Source organism: Artemia sp. Qi Xiang Cuo, chromosome 3 (genome assembly GCF_049724085.1).
Source record: "Artemia sp. Qi Xiang Cuo chromosome 3, ASM4972408v1, whole genome shotgun sequence".
Classification (NCBI taxonomy): Eukaryota; Metazoa; Arthropoda; class Branchiopoda; order Anostraca; family Artemiidae; genus Artemia; species Artemia sp. Qi Xiang Cuo.
This window is the reverse complement of record NC_142796.1, coordinates 21,330,878-21,348,244: the sequence shown is the minus strand read 5'-3', so window position 1 is coordinate 21,348,244 and position 17,367 is coordinate 21,330,878. Positions and strand designations below refer to the sequence as shown.

Genomic DNA, 17,367 nt, shown 5'->3' with positions numbered 1-17,367 from the left:
CTGAATTTAAGAAAATTTAGAATTAAAGTGAAACTTCTTATCCTCATGGAAAATAATCACTAACATAGTATAAATTTTCCTATCTTCTACAGAAAAACTTAGAACAGAACTTTAAATTTTTTATGTCTTGGTTAACTTAAAACTGAAGTGAAAGCTTTTTATCTTCTCTGGAGAAATTAGAATTGAATTGTGTTTGTTGGTAAAATTCAGAAGAGAACTTGAACTTTTCTATCTTTTATGTAAAATTTGGAATAGTATTTTAAATTTTTCATCTCTTTGAGAAAAATCTGAAGTGAATTGGAAAATTTTTATATTATTTTGGAAAAATAGAATTGATCAATAACTTATTTCATTTTCAATGAGAAAATTCAGAATCAAAGTGGAACTTTTCTTCTTCCGAGAAAATATATTGAACAGAACTTTAAATTTTTTCATCTCTTTGAGAAAGGTCGGAACTGAATTTAAGAAAATTTAGAATTAAAGTGAAACTTTTTATCTTCATAGAAAATAATCACAAAAAAAGTATAACTATTCCTATCTTCTAAGGAAAAATTTAGAACTGAACTTTAAATTTTTTAATGTCTTGGTAAACTTAAAACTGAAGTGGAAGCTTTTTATTTCCTCTGGAGAAATTAGAATTGAATTGTGTTCTTTGGTAAAATTCAGATTAGAGCTTGATCTTTTCTATCTTCTAAGAAAAATTTGGAACAATATTTTAAATTTTTTATATCTTTGAGAAAAATCTGAATTGAAGTGTTAAATTTTATATTATTTTGGGAAAATAGAATTGATCAATAACTTATTTCATTTTCATTGAGAAAATTCAGAATCGAAGTTGAACTTTTCTTCTTCCGGGGAAATATATGGAATAGAACTTTAAATTTTTTCATCTCTTTGAGAATGGTCAGAACTGAATTTAAGAAAATTTAGAATTAAAGTGAAATTTTTTATCTTCATAGAAAATAATCACAATCATAGTATAACTTTTCATATCTTCTACGGAAAAATTTAGAAGTGAACTTTAAATTTTTTATGTATTGGGACTTTTCTTGTTTCGGGGAAAATATTTGGAATTGAACTTTAAATTTGACTCTTTGAGAAAGGTCGGAATTGAATTTAAGAAAATTTAGAATTAAAGTGAAACTTTTTATCTCCATGGAAAATAATCACTATCATAGTATAACTTTTCCTATCTTCTACGGAAAAACTTAGAAGTGAACTTTAAATTCTTTATGTCTTTGTGAAATAAATAACTTAAGTGGAAGATTTTTATTTTCTCTGGTGAAATAAGAATTGAATCGTGTTCTTTCATAAAATTCAGAAGAGATCTTGAACTTTTCTATATTCTATGAAACATTGAGCCTGATAGTAGTATCAGTATCTCTAAAATTATTTTTCTTACATCTCTGACCTTTTTAATAGATATTCTGAACGTTTGACGTTCTAGCATACCCTAAAAATAGTGAACACTTAACAAAATAATGTATAAGACATTTTTAATGAAATAAGAACATGTAGAATATTGATATAAAAATATGTTAAATACATTATTATACATTATTAGTACACTTGCGCTTCACTTTCCGTCAATTCATCTTTATATTCATTGATGATATTGTTTGCTAATGTCCTTTTTATTCTGCCTGCGATTTCACTGTCTATTCTCACATTATTTTTGCATAGATAGCAGTTCTGGCAGGTGGACATGATATGATTTATTACACTAGTGCAGCAGTAGGCCTTTCTTTTCTTCTTTGCTTTCATTTGAATAGTAATACCAGAACGATGGGAAAAGGATCTATCAATAGGTATCGTGCTACCAGAACCATTAGCTAGAAGTTGTCCCCGATCATCGACAATTATTTTTAAGTTGGCATTCTCCTTTAGCGCTATCATCTCTGGTGCTCTCACTCTCGCATACCCACCTTGAGCAATTTTGAATGATTTCGATAGTCCAAAGAAATCTAACTTCTCGCTGTCATGACAACACATGCATACATTTCCAATAGTGTTACCGCTTGCACTCGTTTCCTAGTTCAGGTATTTCTCCTTGTCAGCGTTCAACACGACAATGATTTTTTCATGTGCACATACTTTAGTTGAATAATTCATGTTCAATTTTTACAGATATGAATTGTGTGTTGATCCTTCCACTAAGTAAAAAATACTGATTTAATGCATGCAATAAACTCGGTAGTGTCGATAACCTGCCATAGAGTATCAGTGGAAAAGCTGCGTCGTGTCCATGAACAAGCACAGAGTACGATTGGTAGAGCCGTAAGCATCTTTCATGTCATTTTAATATACGTAAAAAAGTTAGAAAAATACCATGTTAAAAAATTCAAGAAAGTATTTATGAATTTGGGAGGGGACTCTTTGAGGTTGGAAAATGGGTTTAGGAATGAAATTATGAATGGAACTTGTTCAGAAAAGATATAATAAAGCAATAAAAAAGTATTAAAAAAACTGGCGCGGGGCCGCTGTGGGGGGCCCTGGGAGGGTGTTTGGCGGACCGGGGGGGGACCGGTTGGTCCTGTGGGAGCCCGGGGGACTTTTGCGGCCCCGGGGAAGTTCTTTGGGGATCTGAGGAGGGAGTTTGGGGGGTAACATTTCGAAATTTTTACTTTCTAGTTTACTTTTTTTTGCGGCGCATCCTGCAGCGCTTTCCTGCGGTGCCTCCCTGCGGCGCATCCCCGCGGCGCTTTCCTGACCCGCGGCGCATCCCTGAGGCACATCCTGCGGCGCTTTCCTGGCCCACGGCGCATCCCGGCGGCGCTTCTCTGGCCCGGGGGACCTTGGGGGCCCGGAGGAGGGCCTTTGGGGCACAGGGGGGCCTTTGGGAGTCGGGGGGACACTTGAGGACCGATTGGTCCTTTGGGAGCCGGTTGGCCCTTTGGGAGCCGGGGGAGGGCCTTGGGGGGGCGGGGGGGACTGTTGGGGGCCGGGGGGACATTTGGGGACCGGTGTAGGGCCTTTGGGACCCCGTTGGTCCTTTGGGAGCTCGATGGGCCTTTGGGGGGCCCGGGGATGACCTTTGGGGGTCTGGGTGGGCCTTTGGGGGCGCCGGTGGCTCTTTGGGAGCCCGGGGGATCTTTGAGGACCGGGGGGAGGGCCTTTGGGGTCCGGGGTGCCCTTTGGGGGTCAAGGGGAGGGCCTTTGGGGGTCCGGGGGGACAGTTGGGGGCCTGGGGGACATTTGGGGACCGGTGTAGGGCCTTTGGGACCCCGTAGGTCCTTTGGGAGCTCGCTGGGCCTTTCGGGGGCCCGGGGATGGCCTTGGGGGGTCTGGGTGGGCCTTTGGGGGCGCCGGTGGCTCTTTGGGAGACCGGGGGACCTTTGAGGACCGGGGGGAGGGCCTTTGGGGTCCGGGGTGCCCTTTGGGGGTCCGGGGGGCCCTTTGAGGACCAGAGGAGGGCCTTTGAGGGTCTGAGGAGGGCGTTTGGAGGGTTGGGCTCTATGGGAGCTTGGGGGACCTTTGAGTACCGGGGGCTTCCTTCGGGGTTGGGGTGGGGGATCGGAACCCTTTGGGGTTGGGGTAGAGGACCTCACAACACTGTTCAAATGGAACTTGTGTATTATAACGACCACAGAGTTTCACCCTCAAATTCTCTTCTAAAACCTTTCCTAAAATCTTCTTTCAAAATGTCTCTAACTGTTTCGCCGAAATAATCCCATAAAATGGATAAAACGGTTTCGCTCAAATAATCCCTAAACGTAATTTCAGCGTGTTCCTTTTGTTTGGCATCTCTGCGCTAACGCATTTCAAATTTCTAGGAAACCCTTTCCTACGTTAATCTCTTCATCTCATAAATTTTCCTAGCTAAACTATTAGGGTTTCGTTAGAATATCAATTTATCTCTCCGACTTAAAGCTCCGTGAAGCCGTATTTAAAAATAGAATTTCTATCTCTTTAGACTCCCGCATAATTCCAAGATAACAAGTGATGTCAATTATAATTCCTGACACTAAAGATCAATGAAGCCCTATTTAAAAATAGAATATTAATTTTTCTCTCTGACCTAAAGAACGTTTATCCCTCAGACCTAAGATTAAAGAAGCCTTAATGTTTCTTAATTCTCCCCTTCGTGAATCAATAATTTCCCCTAGCGATTATGTAAATCAAGTTCACAGGTGCTACTCGTGACAGGACCACGTGGTTTATGGTTTTCCAAGTGAGAAAGTTCCTGTTTTTTGATTCTCACTGAGAAAACCATAAAACAGACATGAATTGCTGTTGACATCCATAAATGTGACAAAGTTCCTGTTTTTTCATTCTCACTGAGAAAACCATATAACAGACATGAATTGCTGTTGACATCCATAAATGTGACATAGTTCCTGTTTTTCAAATTCTCACTGTCAAAAACCATTAAACATCCATGAAAAACATCAAATAAATCGACCAACACACATAACCATCCATGAAAACATACATAAATGTGACAAAATTCCTGTTTTTCAAATTCTCATTGACAAAAAAAACCATAAACCACGTGGTTCTCGTGCCAATATATGGTGTTAAAAAAAGTTTTAGGTGGCAGCAGGGGTGAATCGTGGGGGTATAAGATAGCTCTCTACTAGCGGTCAGTTTTAAAGAATTGGAACAAAATTCGAACTTTCGCTTAAAGAGCAAGGTATTGACTAGGGGGCAACCCCCCTAATATACCTATTAAAAATATATGAATATAGAAGTTGGTTACGTAAATTAATTCGTAAGTTACGTATATTTATTACTAATAAAAACATTCGCAAATAAAATGAAACAAGTTTCGAGAAAGCCATTTAATCAAATAAAAGTAAATTAATATGAAAAGTTTGTTTTAATTATTCATGTACTTTGAGCCAAGATCAAAACCTGCATTTATTCCAAAACGTTCAAAAATTAAATTAAAAAAACAAGTTTTTTTAACTAAAAGTAAGGAGCGACATTAAAACTTAAAACGAACAGAAATTATTCCGTATATTAAAGGGGCTGTCCCCTCCTCAACGCCTTGCTCTTTACGCTAAAATTTGACTTTCTCACAACTCTATTTTTTTTAACAATAAAAAACTTACAGTCTTCACTGCTGTATCTTGTCCGAAAGCTTGGAAAGTAGCCCTTGTTGCCCCGGGTCTTTAAAGAAGATGAAGACCAAAACATTAGGATCGTTTTGCATATTTTACAAGTATGGGATTTAAATAAAAGTAGATCTTTTAATGTATATATTTTTTACAATTTTGATTATTAAAGTTTCGGTTACTGTCGACAATGGTTGTTCTTTACATTTTTGCAACCTTAGGATGAACCTCTATACTCAAAATCTGCAATTAAAATTTGATTGGTTATTTTGCAAAAGAAAAAGTAGAGGAACAGATTTTTTTTTTTTATATACAGGGACTAGGTGTCTTAGTTGACTTGAGCCTCCTTTTTACTTTTCAAAATCAAACGATTTTATTATCAAAGGCCTTACACGGTCATGCCAATCAATGGCGGTTCTTGTCACATTAAAAGATATGACACTAAACATATAATAATCAGAACCATAGCCATCGTCATATAAATTTATACGCAACTGGACAGAAAAAAATTATGTAAATAATGGAATTCGAAATAATCTAAACAGAGTGAAACTAAAACTTTTTAATGATACAAATATATGTAAGGTGAAACAATACAGCCGAAATATTGGTAAATTAAGATAAGATAATTTTATTTGACAAATACATACAGAACATCTTTGCAGCACCTGCTAGGAAAACTCAAAAACTTGTTGGCAGCAGGTTGGAGTCTTGTATTCTAGATATTCTAAAAACACTATTTTATATTACTCTATATGGCAATAATACTTAATTCACACATATACAACAAACATAAAATACACACATAATTACTATTCTTTTGAAAGAAAAAATATATTCGCCGCGGCTTTGAAGGTTACCAGATGACTTGCATTTCGTATCGCAACTGGTATTATATCCCATACGTAGGGAGCAAAATTTCTTATCATAGACAGAGCAATAGCGCTGCCTAAGTAAAGAACGATGTTGGCGCAATGTATTGTTTATTTGTTTTCTAGACCAATGCGCTTCGTATCAAAGGAGTTGTCGTAGAAACTTCGAAAAAGTCTCATTCGATTGGAAATTGGAGTGGCTTGTGCCCTTTTTAACAGTCGAAAGTGATTGGAAGAACTAACACCCCTTCCACGCCCACCATTTCCCCAAACACATTCAATAAATATTTTGAGATAGCCATTTTTTTCAACGTAGTTGATTTCCAGATAGGAATTATGTTTTTGAGGAGGACACTCCCCCACAGCCCTTAGGGCAAGGGTTGTAAGTTATGCCCTGGGGTCATATAAGGTTTTTATAGAAATCTATTACTATTTTTTATAATTACTATTCTTTTGAGTATTCACTGCGGCCTTGAAGGTTACCAGATGACTCGCATTTCGAATCGCAACTGGTATTATATCCCATACGCAGGGAGCAAAATTTCTTACTAAAATGAAGGTCTAGTCGTATGTCTAAATTGATGTACTAGATTTGATGCTCCTCGTGTATCATGACTATTAATCGCAAAATATTTTCGAAAGAAGAGAGTAAATTATTAAGATATTTATATGTGAAAATACTAACTTGATAATCTCTAAAAGGTTGATTCTCACTGAGGTAGTATATAAAAGTCCTCATTCCTGAAAATTATTCCACTCTTGGCTCTTGTAGAGTAAAATGATTATGAACACAGCAAAATTATAATTACAAAATAAAAAAGATAGAAAAGAATCACCAACCTGATATGAAAAAAGTTCAGCAACAACCCCAGCAAGTATCTTAATGTTCATATATTTAATCCTATGAGCTGATGAAAGAACCTTAATCCCATACGATGCCATTTGTTTCTCCTCCCAGTTCCATCTTCGTAGAAGCTTCATAATCCGACGAGATGTAACCTTACTCAGATCAGTATAGATGAGTTTTCTCAGGAATTCCTTAATTGGTGGACGAGGAGGCTTAGTCGAAGCGGGACTAAATTCTGGAGGATTAATTTGATAGTAGGCGTTTTCAATCATTGTTGTATATCGACTGTCCATAGCTATTACAGATTTCTTTCGCATTACTTGGTCCTTCAAAAAGATATTACACTCTTTATAAAGAAACAATACGGACATCAAAATACAGGCTATACTCAGGACGCGGAGATGCAATACTTGTCTAAAACGTTTTCTTTGAAGTTTCTATCACCCGTTTTCCCTCTTCGCTGTTTTACCACGAAATACATAATTAAAATAATATATATATATATATATATATATATATATATATATATATATATATATATATATATATATATATATATATATATATATATATATATATATATATATATAATATATATATATATATATATATATATATATATATATATATATATATGTTTATGTATATATATATATATATATATATATATATATATATATATATATGTATGTTTATGTATATATATGTATATATATGTATGTATATGTATGTCATATATATATGTATGTATGTATTTCCAAAAAAAGCCGTTGGACCATAGAAAAAAAAAACAGAACATAAACATAACAAAACCAATAAAATCACATTATTATTATATAATATAAATATTATATTATGATAATAATTGTTATCATAATATTATACAGAAATCATATATTGATTCAATTAATCAATTAATTAAGTTAAATTACACAGGCTTATTTTTTTTACCATTGGACATGAAATAACATTTATAAGCAAATTTAACCGAGTCTGCAGTAATATGGAGTTCAGGACATTTTGTCAAACAAATTATATTTTAAACAGAAATCATATACATTAATTCAATTAATTAATTAATTAATTACTCAAATGACTTGATTCGGGAAAATCATATATCATTACGAAAAAAATTATCACCATTAGTAATAATATCAAATGGTTTTTACGAGTCAATCTGAACATGACAGTGGTCAATTTGATGACAAGTGCTAAAATATGGCTAAAAGTGTCAAATATGGTCAATTTGATGACAGCGGTCAAATATGGCTCTGAAGCATGGGCGCTCCGAAAAGCGGATGAAGATTTGCTAGATGTTTTCCAGAAAAATTGCCTACGGATTGTTCTGGATACACGGGTCACTGACCGTATTTCAAACAGTGCGCTGTACGAAAAATGTGGTTTACTCCTGTTTTTTTGGGCTATAATGAAAGAAAGGTTTAGATGGTTAGGTTACGTTCTGCTGATGAAGGACGACAGATTGCCGAAGATTGTCCTTTTTTGCCAACAGTCTAGGGCTAAACGGAAAGCAGGTCCTCCTCGTCTGGGATGGGAGGATGTCATAAATAAAGATTTAAAGGAAATGGGAGCTTCCTGGGAGAGTGTAAAGAGGGAGGCTTTGAATAGATTGGGATGGAGGAGGAGCGTGCGTAGCTGTCCTGGCCTCAGGTGGCTTGGTGCTGCGGTGAGTTATTAGTAGTAGTAATTTGACCATGTTGAGCTCAGGGCTCAAGTATGTACTCCAATATGGAGCTCAGGACTCAAGTATGTACTTCAATACGGAGTTCAGGACTCGGGAATATAAATTAACGCCCAAAAAGCCCTAGACCAACTATCCCAAAAATCGATTATCATTTTTTTCTTATTGTGTGTTCTGTATGCTTAGTTAATTTGGCACCTGAACCGTTCATCGAATTACAGGAGTCATATTCGATGTACGAAAATATATAATGAGAATACTTAAAAATAATCAGGATATATGTAAACATTAATATGAGAAGTAAGCCAACTGAACTAAATGGTTTTTAAGACCCCTAACGATAAAGTCTCAGCTCAACCACTCCTTAATGAAATTTGACCGAATCAAATCCGACATAGATTTCTTTGCGATTCCTGCGGTATTTCGAACCTAAATTTTTGCATTCAGTGCGTGTCCTAGCTTGCTGCAAATCACTTGGAATATTTTATCGTATTTTTACGAAGGATTGCTATATTTAGCAAGTCTGCACAAAGATAGAGCTGACATAATTCAATTGTTTTACGAGCCAAGCAACTCGTGTACATGCATCAACACTCCTCAAAGATAGCAGTATTTTTGCAATCTGGCACAAAAAGGAGCAAAAAAAGGGAAAAAAATCAGGTCAAAGAGGGATTTCTAGAGCAGGTGACATTTGTAAGTAGATTTGACTAGGGATCTTCTAAAAAAAATTGGATAGGCCTACTCTAAACAGATAAATAGATAATCTCACTAAATTGATAATTAATTTATGCACGCTTAATATCCATGCCACAGTTTTGTTGCTGTTGTTTCTTTTTTTTACTTTTCCACCACAGTAATTTATTCACTGTCACCACTGCCCATACATTAATTCAAGTCTAAAATGCTCGAGCCAACACAAGGTAAAACAGGCATTTACCGATGCTCCCGTTAGAGTCGGACAGAGTTAGCAGGACTTAAAAAGAGGCAAATATTGTTATGTTCTAGCTTTTTAGCTACCATTAATACATTAAAGTAAATTCTTTTTCTTTACTTTTTATATCAAATTTTGGCTATCCGGTACATAAAACCTAGGTCAATATCTTCTTCTGTTTCCGGGTTCAACTTTCAATAAACTTCCGTTGAGTCATGAATTTCAGAAAAGGCAACACCTTCGTGAAATAACTAAAAAATTATACGAAAAAAATAATAAAAGCAAAAAATATTCACATTATATAACCTAAATCTGCTTTTTGAAGTCCATTTTATGACAAGTAGCCTACACTTTCCATTGAAATTGAGCAATACTTTAAAATTCCAAATTAATTATATTTTTAAGCAAATAAATTGCAAATAAATAGTTTCGGTTGACAAGGCTTTATCAGCATTATCATGAACGTAGAATTAATTGCGTAAGTGTTATATTTCATGTGCAAGTTAATGGTATGCTATTTTCCCGCAGTCCAAGGGTTAAATACATCTACCAAATTAAAATTGTGAATTTGTTTATCATTTTTGTTTAAATTGAACAATTCGCATAAAAGACATGATAAACAAGTTAGAATAGTAAAAATTTCACATTTTTGAGCAATTTCGTATCCTTCTCTAGGCAACGTCATAATTCTAGCTCGGAGAATGGGTGGACATAAAACTAATGAATCAAATGATATAAATATCATTTCCTTTCAGTGTAATTTTCAGCTGCAGGTCACAAAGTTGCATGTTCCAGACAGAAAATAAACCTTAGACAAAAACTATGACAGCAAATTAATGCATTGCAAGTACTTTATATTAATTACAATGATAGAAAGATTTTACTCTCACAACAATTATTCATTAACCTTTGTTAATGTTAACAATGAGCAATGAACAAGTTGAACATTGTTTGATTGCACTTTTCCATATTACTTAAAAGCACTCAATGAGTATCAAGATAAAATATTTCCAGAAAAAAAATATGTTGGCCGAAGCTTAAGGGACAAAATTCAAAGCTGCATAGACTGAAACTGTCAGTAATTTGAGCACCTCGCTAAATACATTCATTTTTGTGTTTGTTATTATTCAAACTAAAATTTAATTGTCAATATAACAATTGTATTAGCAAATATAATTCAATCCTCAACTTAATGTTATTGTCATTTTAATGTTCCCTGGGGAAATTCTTGGTGCAAGTTCTTGGAAGCAGGCCTATGGTTTTAGTCAACGTAAGACGGGAGGCCGTATCCAGAGGGTTGAGGGTTTTCAATCTCCGCCGCGAATGATTTCCGATTCGTAAAAACGTAACAAAAATGCATAAGCCCCTAAATACAAATTTTTTAGGTATTTTTTTATAGTTTTTTTGTAACCAACATCCGAACGAAAATCTTGGATATGGTACTGCACAAGATAGCAAAGAGTCAGCTTTATCAACTTACTGAGTTATATTTTTGAAATTTGCTTTGAATTTTCCTTTAGACCGAAAAATACGTTGAAAATTTTTTGAAGATCGTTGAAAAAAGGAGAATTTTCTTTTTTTCTAAGCAAATTTAGATCAATCCCTTTAGAAAAATTCTAAGTAATATCATAGTTTCGGTAGCGTCAATTGATAAATCTGAAAGTGCTGAATCTGACAATTCAAATATCTTGGCACTTGGTGTAAGTTGTGACAGTGCACTTGTAAAACTGCATGTTTTAGAGGGAGCATTAGCCTTAACCTCAGCTTTGGACCAACAAAAGTAAGTCAAAAAGGCTGAATTAACTTTTATATTTTGAGGCTTTACTGCGTGGTGTATGCATAAATAGCTGAACAAATTAAAAAACTCAAGGCTAATCATCGTATATCCCATTTTCAGTTTTAATTATAAAAGGACTTTTCTCGAAAATTCTTTATATCCCTCCGTCGGCACAGCTGGCACATAGCTTAGTCTAAATTAGCCAAGAACAATTAAGTCCTGATGAACAGAAGAAAAGCAACAAGTCTCAAAACAAAAGATTCATCAGACTGAGCCAAATTTAATTAAAAAAGGATAGCAGGAAATGATCTAGAAAATATTTTGTTATCCTTGTGGATTCCAGGCACAAGACAGGGAGTCATTATACATGAATCAAATTCTGTACACAAGTTGAGATCTAACGACAGCATATTATTTTTTATTAATATAAATACAATTTAATCAAAGGGGCATGACTCAAAGTTAACTCTTTAACTGGGCCGGAAGCAAAATAAAGTAGGTTTATATTTATAATTTATTCAGAGTAATATAGCAACTTGGGTTACGAGCTATGCTTAGCAAAATAGTAGTGAATAAGATTACACTAGAAACTGTTCAAAATTGGGTTAGGAAGCTAATATAAAAGAGCAGGTCCAAATGCCTTATCATCACGACAGCTCAAGAAAGTTCCTTCCTATATATCTATACTCCTAAAAAACCCACCAGTTGTCTCTTGGCATCAAGAAAGCACCACAAGAGGGAAAAACTAAGTATATAGCAGCAGTCCACAGAAAAGGTAGGACGATGAATGCAAAAACTGCAAAACCACCAGCTTCAGCTCGATTACTGGCAGGGTAACTGAACTTGCTATTCATGACGCCCTGCTTGGACATCTTTGGGATAGTAAGATCTTGTTGGAAAACCAATAGAAAGTCCGCATTTTTATGGCGGTTAAAATACATCTCCACAGACTTACAACTCTGTCAAAGCATTACTTGACGAATGCTTTATAGTTAACCTTGTTTTACTGTACAATAAGGGGTTGAATCAATACCAAACTCCAAAAAAAATATAACCACAAAATCGTCAGCTGACTGTGTTTGGTAGAGATTCGACAATCCCTTCTGTAAATCTCATGCTAGTTTAAATTTAGGGACCCCTCTTCCCCGAAAGCATTGGGTTGGCCATAGACCGCTATAAGACCAACAAAAGGAGGCTAAATGTTATTTTTCATCAAGTTATCTTCAGATCCAACAATCTTTTCAGATAGATAATATGAAGACAAGAATTTAGGGACCCAAGACATTTGATAGCGGCCCTACAAGCGTCTTCACCTTAAACGTACAGCAGTCGACAGAGATAGCTTTGTGCAAGTGGCTCACATAATCAAATTTTTACTCACGGTGAAAAAGATATTTTATGATTACCGACATTTGAAAATGGCGTACCCCAAGGAGCCGTAGTAGGGCCGACCGTGCTAGGAACTATCTAGGGCCAATTTCGGTGTGGCCAATAAGACTCATATCCGATGTAACGCAGCTGAAACGTGGACTAAAAATTAGCCTCTCCCATTTAACTTCTTCATATATCAGCTGTGCTAAGGCCAACTTTATGCTAGGACCAATCTAGTATCAATTTATGAGGCCAATAAGACTATTAGCCGATGTGACGCAGTAGAAACTTGGTTTAAAAATTTGCTTCTTCCATTCGATTTCTTCAAATTTTCAGCCATACGTTTTGGCAATGAATACCAAAGTTCGGCTACAACGCTATATAATGATCTGCAAGTTAGTATCGGCTTAAGTGATCTGTGCCAAAAACAGAAACTCCTACAATATACCCTCACACAATACCCTCAGATGAAGAAAGACACAGCGACGTAATAGTCGACAATAAAGTGAAATTTCATAGTCAATCAATCCTGGACTTCTGAATCTTTATATAATCTTTCACTTCTGAAAAAAACTATAACGAGTCAGTCTCCTAAATCTTTCGCAACTTATACAAATTACAGTTGAAGTATGAGCTATGCTTACCAGGCCCCTTTTATTCAAGTGACATTCAGGGATGTAAAAACATACAAATACGAGTAGATAAGTGTGTTATGAACATTTATCAACTCGTTGGATTTCATCCTCTGCTTGGTGGATTTCATCCTCCAGCTCCTCATACCTCATGTATGTTGTTTGTTTTTTTTCGGTAGAAGCACCCCTCGCAAGCAATACGTTAGTGTGCTATTGATTGATTTAGTTTGTGGGTTTTAAAAATAAATTATTACTACTACTACTATCTTTAGATCTTTATAGCTTCTCTCATTAGTCAATCACTACAAACAGAGCGATATGGTGCTAACTAAGTCCCAACCTGCAATTAAAGATTTGCACCAGAGCCCAGAATATATCATTACAGTAGGGATTTTCAAGAAATTGGCCAAGGTTCGCTACAATGTGTGCACAAAAACAAAGTTCTTCCTTCAAGAAAGTACCTTTCCTTCTGGAAGATTAATTAAACCATTTGTCCGAAAGAGCTATAAGTGCCAAACCAATATCCACCTACATAAGCCATTTCGACAGAGAATAGGGCAATAAACCTTGCAAGTATCAGGCAGAAAACTCTAGTTCTAGCAACACTTGAAGTAAAAGTCGCCATCAACAAGAGCCGCCAACAGATGCGACAAGGGATAAGTGGGTTTGAAATAAAAATTGATGTACAGTAACTAGAGTTGGAATTTGTGTTCCAGAATTCCGCTTTGAACAACAAGTCCCTGAAAGAGGATCCCCAGCACCACAATCTATTGATAAGAGACCTAATCAGATTTATACAGTTAATTGGACCAAAATCAAAAGTAAAACCATTTCTAAAGAATAACATTCAGTGGATAATCATTCAATTAATTTATTACCCATCAAAAAGAGGGTGGACCAGAACAAGGAAAAAGAGTATACAAGAAAAAAAAACAACTACAAGCAATAAATAAATAAATAAAGCGCAAGGATGTAGCAAATCCATAACTTCATTTAAAAGAGCTCAGACATATTTATCTTAGGCAGCGCACTAGCGCCGCCTAAGTAAAGAAGAATGTGGCCACTATATGTATGATATAAAAGTAGTTTGGTAACCTTTTTTTTTACATTAAAATATCCCTCCATTATGAGTCCATTTTCAAGAAATATTCCATGTTTATATAATATTTCATGCAGTCAATTTTAAAAACATCTCAATTTAATTACAGATAATTTTTTGTTTTCATAAATTCCCAAAATTCCTGTTTCAGCACATTTCGAATGCCACTCACTTTCAATTAGCCAAAAACGATTAAGTCCAAATAGACGGAAGAAAAGCAACAAGTCTCAAAACAAAAGATTCAGAACCCTGAGCCTGATTTAATTAGAGAGGGATAGTAGATAATAATCTAGGAATCACTTTGCTATCTTATTAGAATCCATCCGGGAAAGAGAGAATCGTTATACATCACCCAGGGATAATTTTTCTATTTCATTTACGAGATTAATCAAAGTCTTTAATCTATTTTTCGTAAAAGTATAGCTTTCATGGAATTCTTAAAGGCCTTAGAAAATGAGAAAAGCAAATTAAAAAAAAATTGAAAGCAACAGAGGCACTCTTTTCGGGAAATACAATCATGACTTTAAAGTTATTTTCTTGAAAAGCTAGTAATTTATGAAAATAGCTTATTGATTAATCTCATTGGATTTTTATTATTATTATTATCAGATTTATTATTATTATTATTATAGCGAAAATAGGATACTTCGTATTGACAAACAACGCAACTAAACTATCAACCGCACTTTCCACGATAAAACAGGTAACAGTTGATATGACATCCTACCATTGTCGAGGTCAACTGAAACTTAGAAAATCGTACACAAGAACCAAAATTGGAAAAAAATATTAGGACATGAGAAAGACACTACACCTGGATTTGCTACCATCATTCATAAATCGCAAAAACTTAGCTTACAGTGGGCCAAAGTTAATGCTAGTTAAAGCCAGTGTTTTGGACTGGTGAAAGATAATAATTATATCTCAATGCTAATCAAGGTTTATAAATAAGAGTGAAGCTAGATGACTCCATCCCCCCTTCTTAAAAACAGTAATTATGCTCAATCCTCCTTTTCAACGTTGTAACTGTAATGAAAAAATTAATATATTTTATATTCAGTAAAAGGCAAACACTCTTTTTTTTACTCTTTAATCAGTTCCTTTGAATTCGATTATTTTTTCCAAATGTAATTCTAAATGATACCTCATTGTATCAAGACCCCTAACACAGATATGCACGCCCCTGTACCAACTCTTTAATCACCTCCTAAAGATTTTCCTTTTTTTTAACGTGAAAAAACGATCAGGGTTACAAGGCTGAGTTATTTTTCTCAAAAATTAAGAAGTTGGTTCATTAATTTCCTTAGATATAACATTTCTGTTAACGGATATATTTTTACCGCTAAGGAACCAAATCAAAATTCATAAAAGCTGATACTGATGTAAAATCATCAGTCAACATTGAGGGTATATAAGAAACCTTGGCAAAAACTTGATAAAAGGGGATGATGTTCCACATTCTTTTTATCATTATCCAGTGATCCCGGGTAGGAGGCATAAAAAAGCAACGTGGCTTCCATTTATTGGTTATTTATTTGTTTCAGACGATTCTTTATTGCCCCTATCCGTGAAGCACCCACCGAGACCTCCAAAAATTACTGAAAATGTAGCGTTGGTATTTGTTGCACCTAGATAAGACATTGACGAAGAAAAGGTAACGTGTCTGTACTAAGTACATAGCCCTAGTATAAAATTAATTTAAAAAACTTTTCCACAAAATACCTTTTTCAAAGAAAAAAAAGAACTCCATTAAACAAAAAAATGAGCAAAAATGAAATCAAATAATCTACCAAGCGTGAAACTACCACAAATCAGAAACCGAGTCGAACTCAAAACGAGCTGACATTAACATGAGTAGGGCACAAAACCCCTTTGCCTTCCCAAGGCCAGAACATGATTTGCACTTTACGGAAAAAATATAAATGGTTTTACTTTTATACTTTAATAAATCAAATAATATTAACATTTTGATTACTAAACATCATTATATGTATATTACACTGACAATGCACATTCATTTGTATTTTTTTTCCTTTGTTTTTTTTCCTCCAATCACTTCCGACTATTAATAAGGGCACTAGCCCTTTCAATTTCAAATCGACTAAGTTCTTTTTGAAGTTTCTAAGACAACGTTCTTTTTGAAGTTTCTTCTTTAATTAGGCTGCGCGATCGTGCTGCATATGATTTACAACAACTTTCTATATAAACCTTATATGTCCCCAGGGCATAACTTACAACCTTTGCCCTGAGGGCCGTGGGGGGGGGGGTCATCCTCAAAGACAAAATTTCCAGACCTTTCAACTACATTGAACAAAATGGTTATCTCAAAATTTTGATTGGATGTGTTTGGGGAAATGGTGGGCGTGGGAGAGGGGTTAGTTGCCCTCCAATCACTTTCGACTATTAGAAAGGGCACAGACTTTTTAACTACGTCGAACAAAATGGCTATTTCAAAATTTTGATTGGATATGTTTGAGGAAATGGTGGGTGTGAGAGGGATGTTAGTTATCCTCCAATCACTTTTGACTATTAAAAAAGCACAAGCCCTTCTAATTTCCAATCGAATGAGCCCTTTCTTAAGTTTCTACGACAACGCTGTCTATAAAAACCTTACATACCCCCAAGACACAACTTACAAACCTTTTACTAAGGACTTTGAGTGGGTTGTAATCCTCAAAGACCTAGTTTCAAAAAATTTTAACCGCGTTGAAAAAAAGAGCTATATAGAATTATTTATTGGATGTGTTTGGGGAAAAGGTGAGCGTGAGAGGGGGGTTAGTTACCCTCAAATCACTTTCGACTATGAATATCCAATTGAAGGAGCCCTTTTTCAAGTTTCTACGACAATACTTTCAATTAAAACCTTATACGCCTCCAGGGCATAACTTACAGCCCTTACCATGAGGGCTGTGGAAGGAGTGTCATCCTCAAAGATATAATTTGTGGACCTTTCAACTACTTTGAACAAAACAGTTATCTCAAAATCTGTTTTGGATTTGTTTGGATACATGGTGGGTTTGGGAAAGGTGTTAGTTACCTTCAAATCACTTCCGACTATTAAAAAGGGTACTAGCCATTTCAA

At 35.2% G+C, this 17,367-nt stretch overlaps 1 protein-coding gene across 1 annotated transcript in view; it reads right to left on the bottom strand.

Annotated features, from left to right (window-relative positions):
- Upf2 (UPF2 regulator of nonsense mediated mRNA decay) overlaps positions 1 to 17,367 on the bottom strand; it is a 258,047-nt gene that overhangs the window by 143,702 nt on the left and 96,978 nt on the right. The window contains exon 12 of the mRNA XM_089085931.1: positions 6,770 to 7,102. Within this exon, the coding sequence (XP_088942057.1) occupies positions 6,770 to 7,102 (333 nt within the window). The remainder of the gene's footprint in view (positions 1 to 6,769; positions 7,103 to 17,367) is intronic.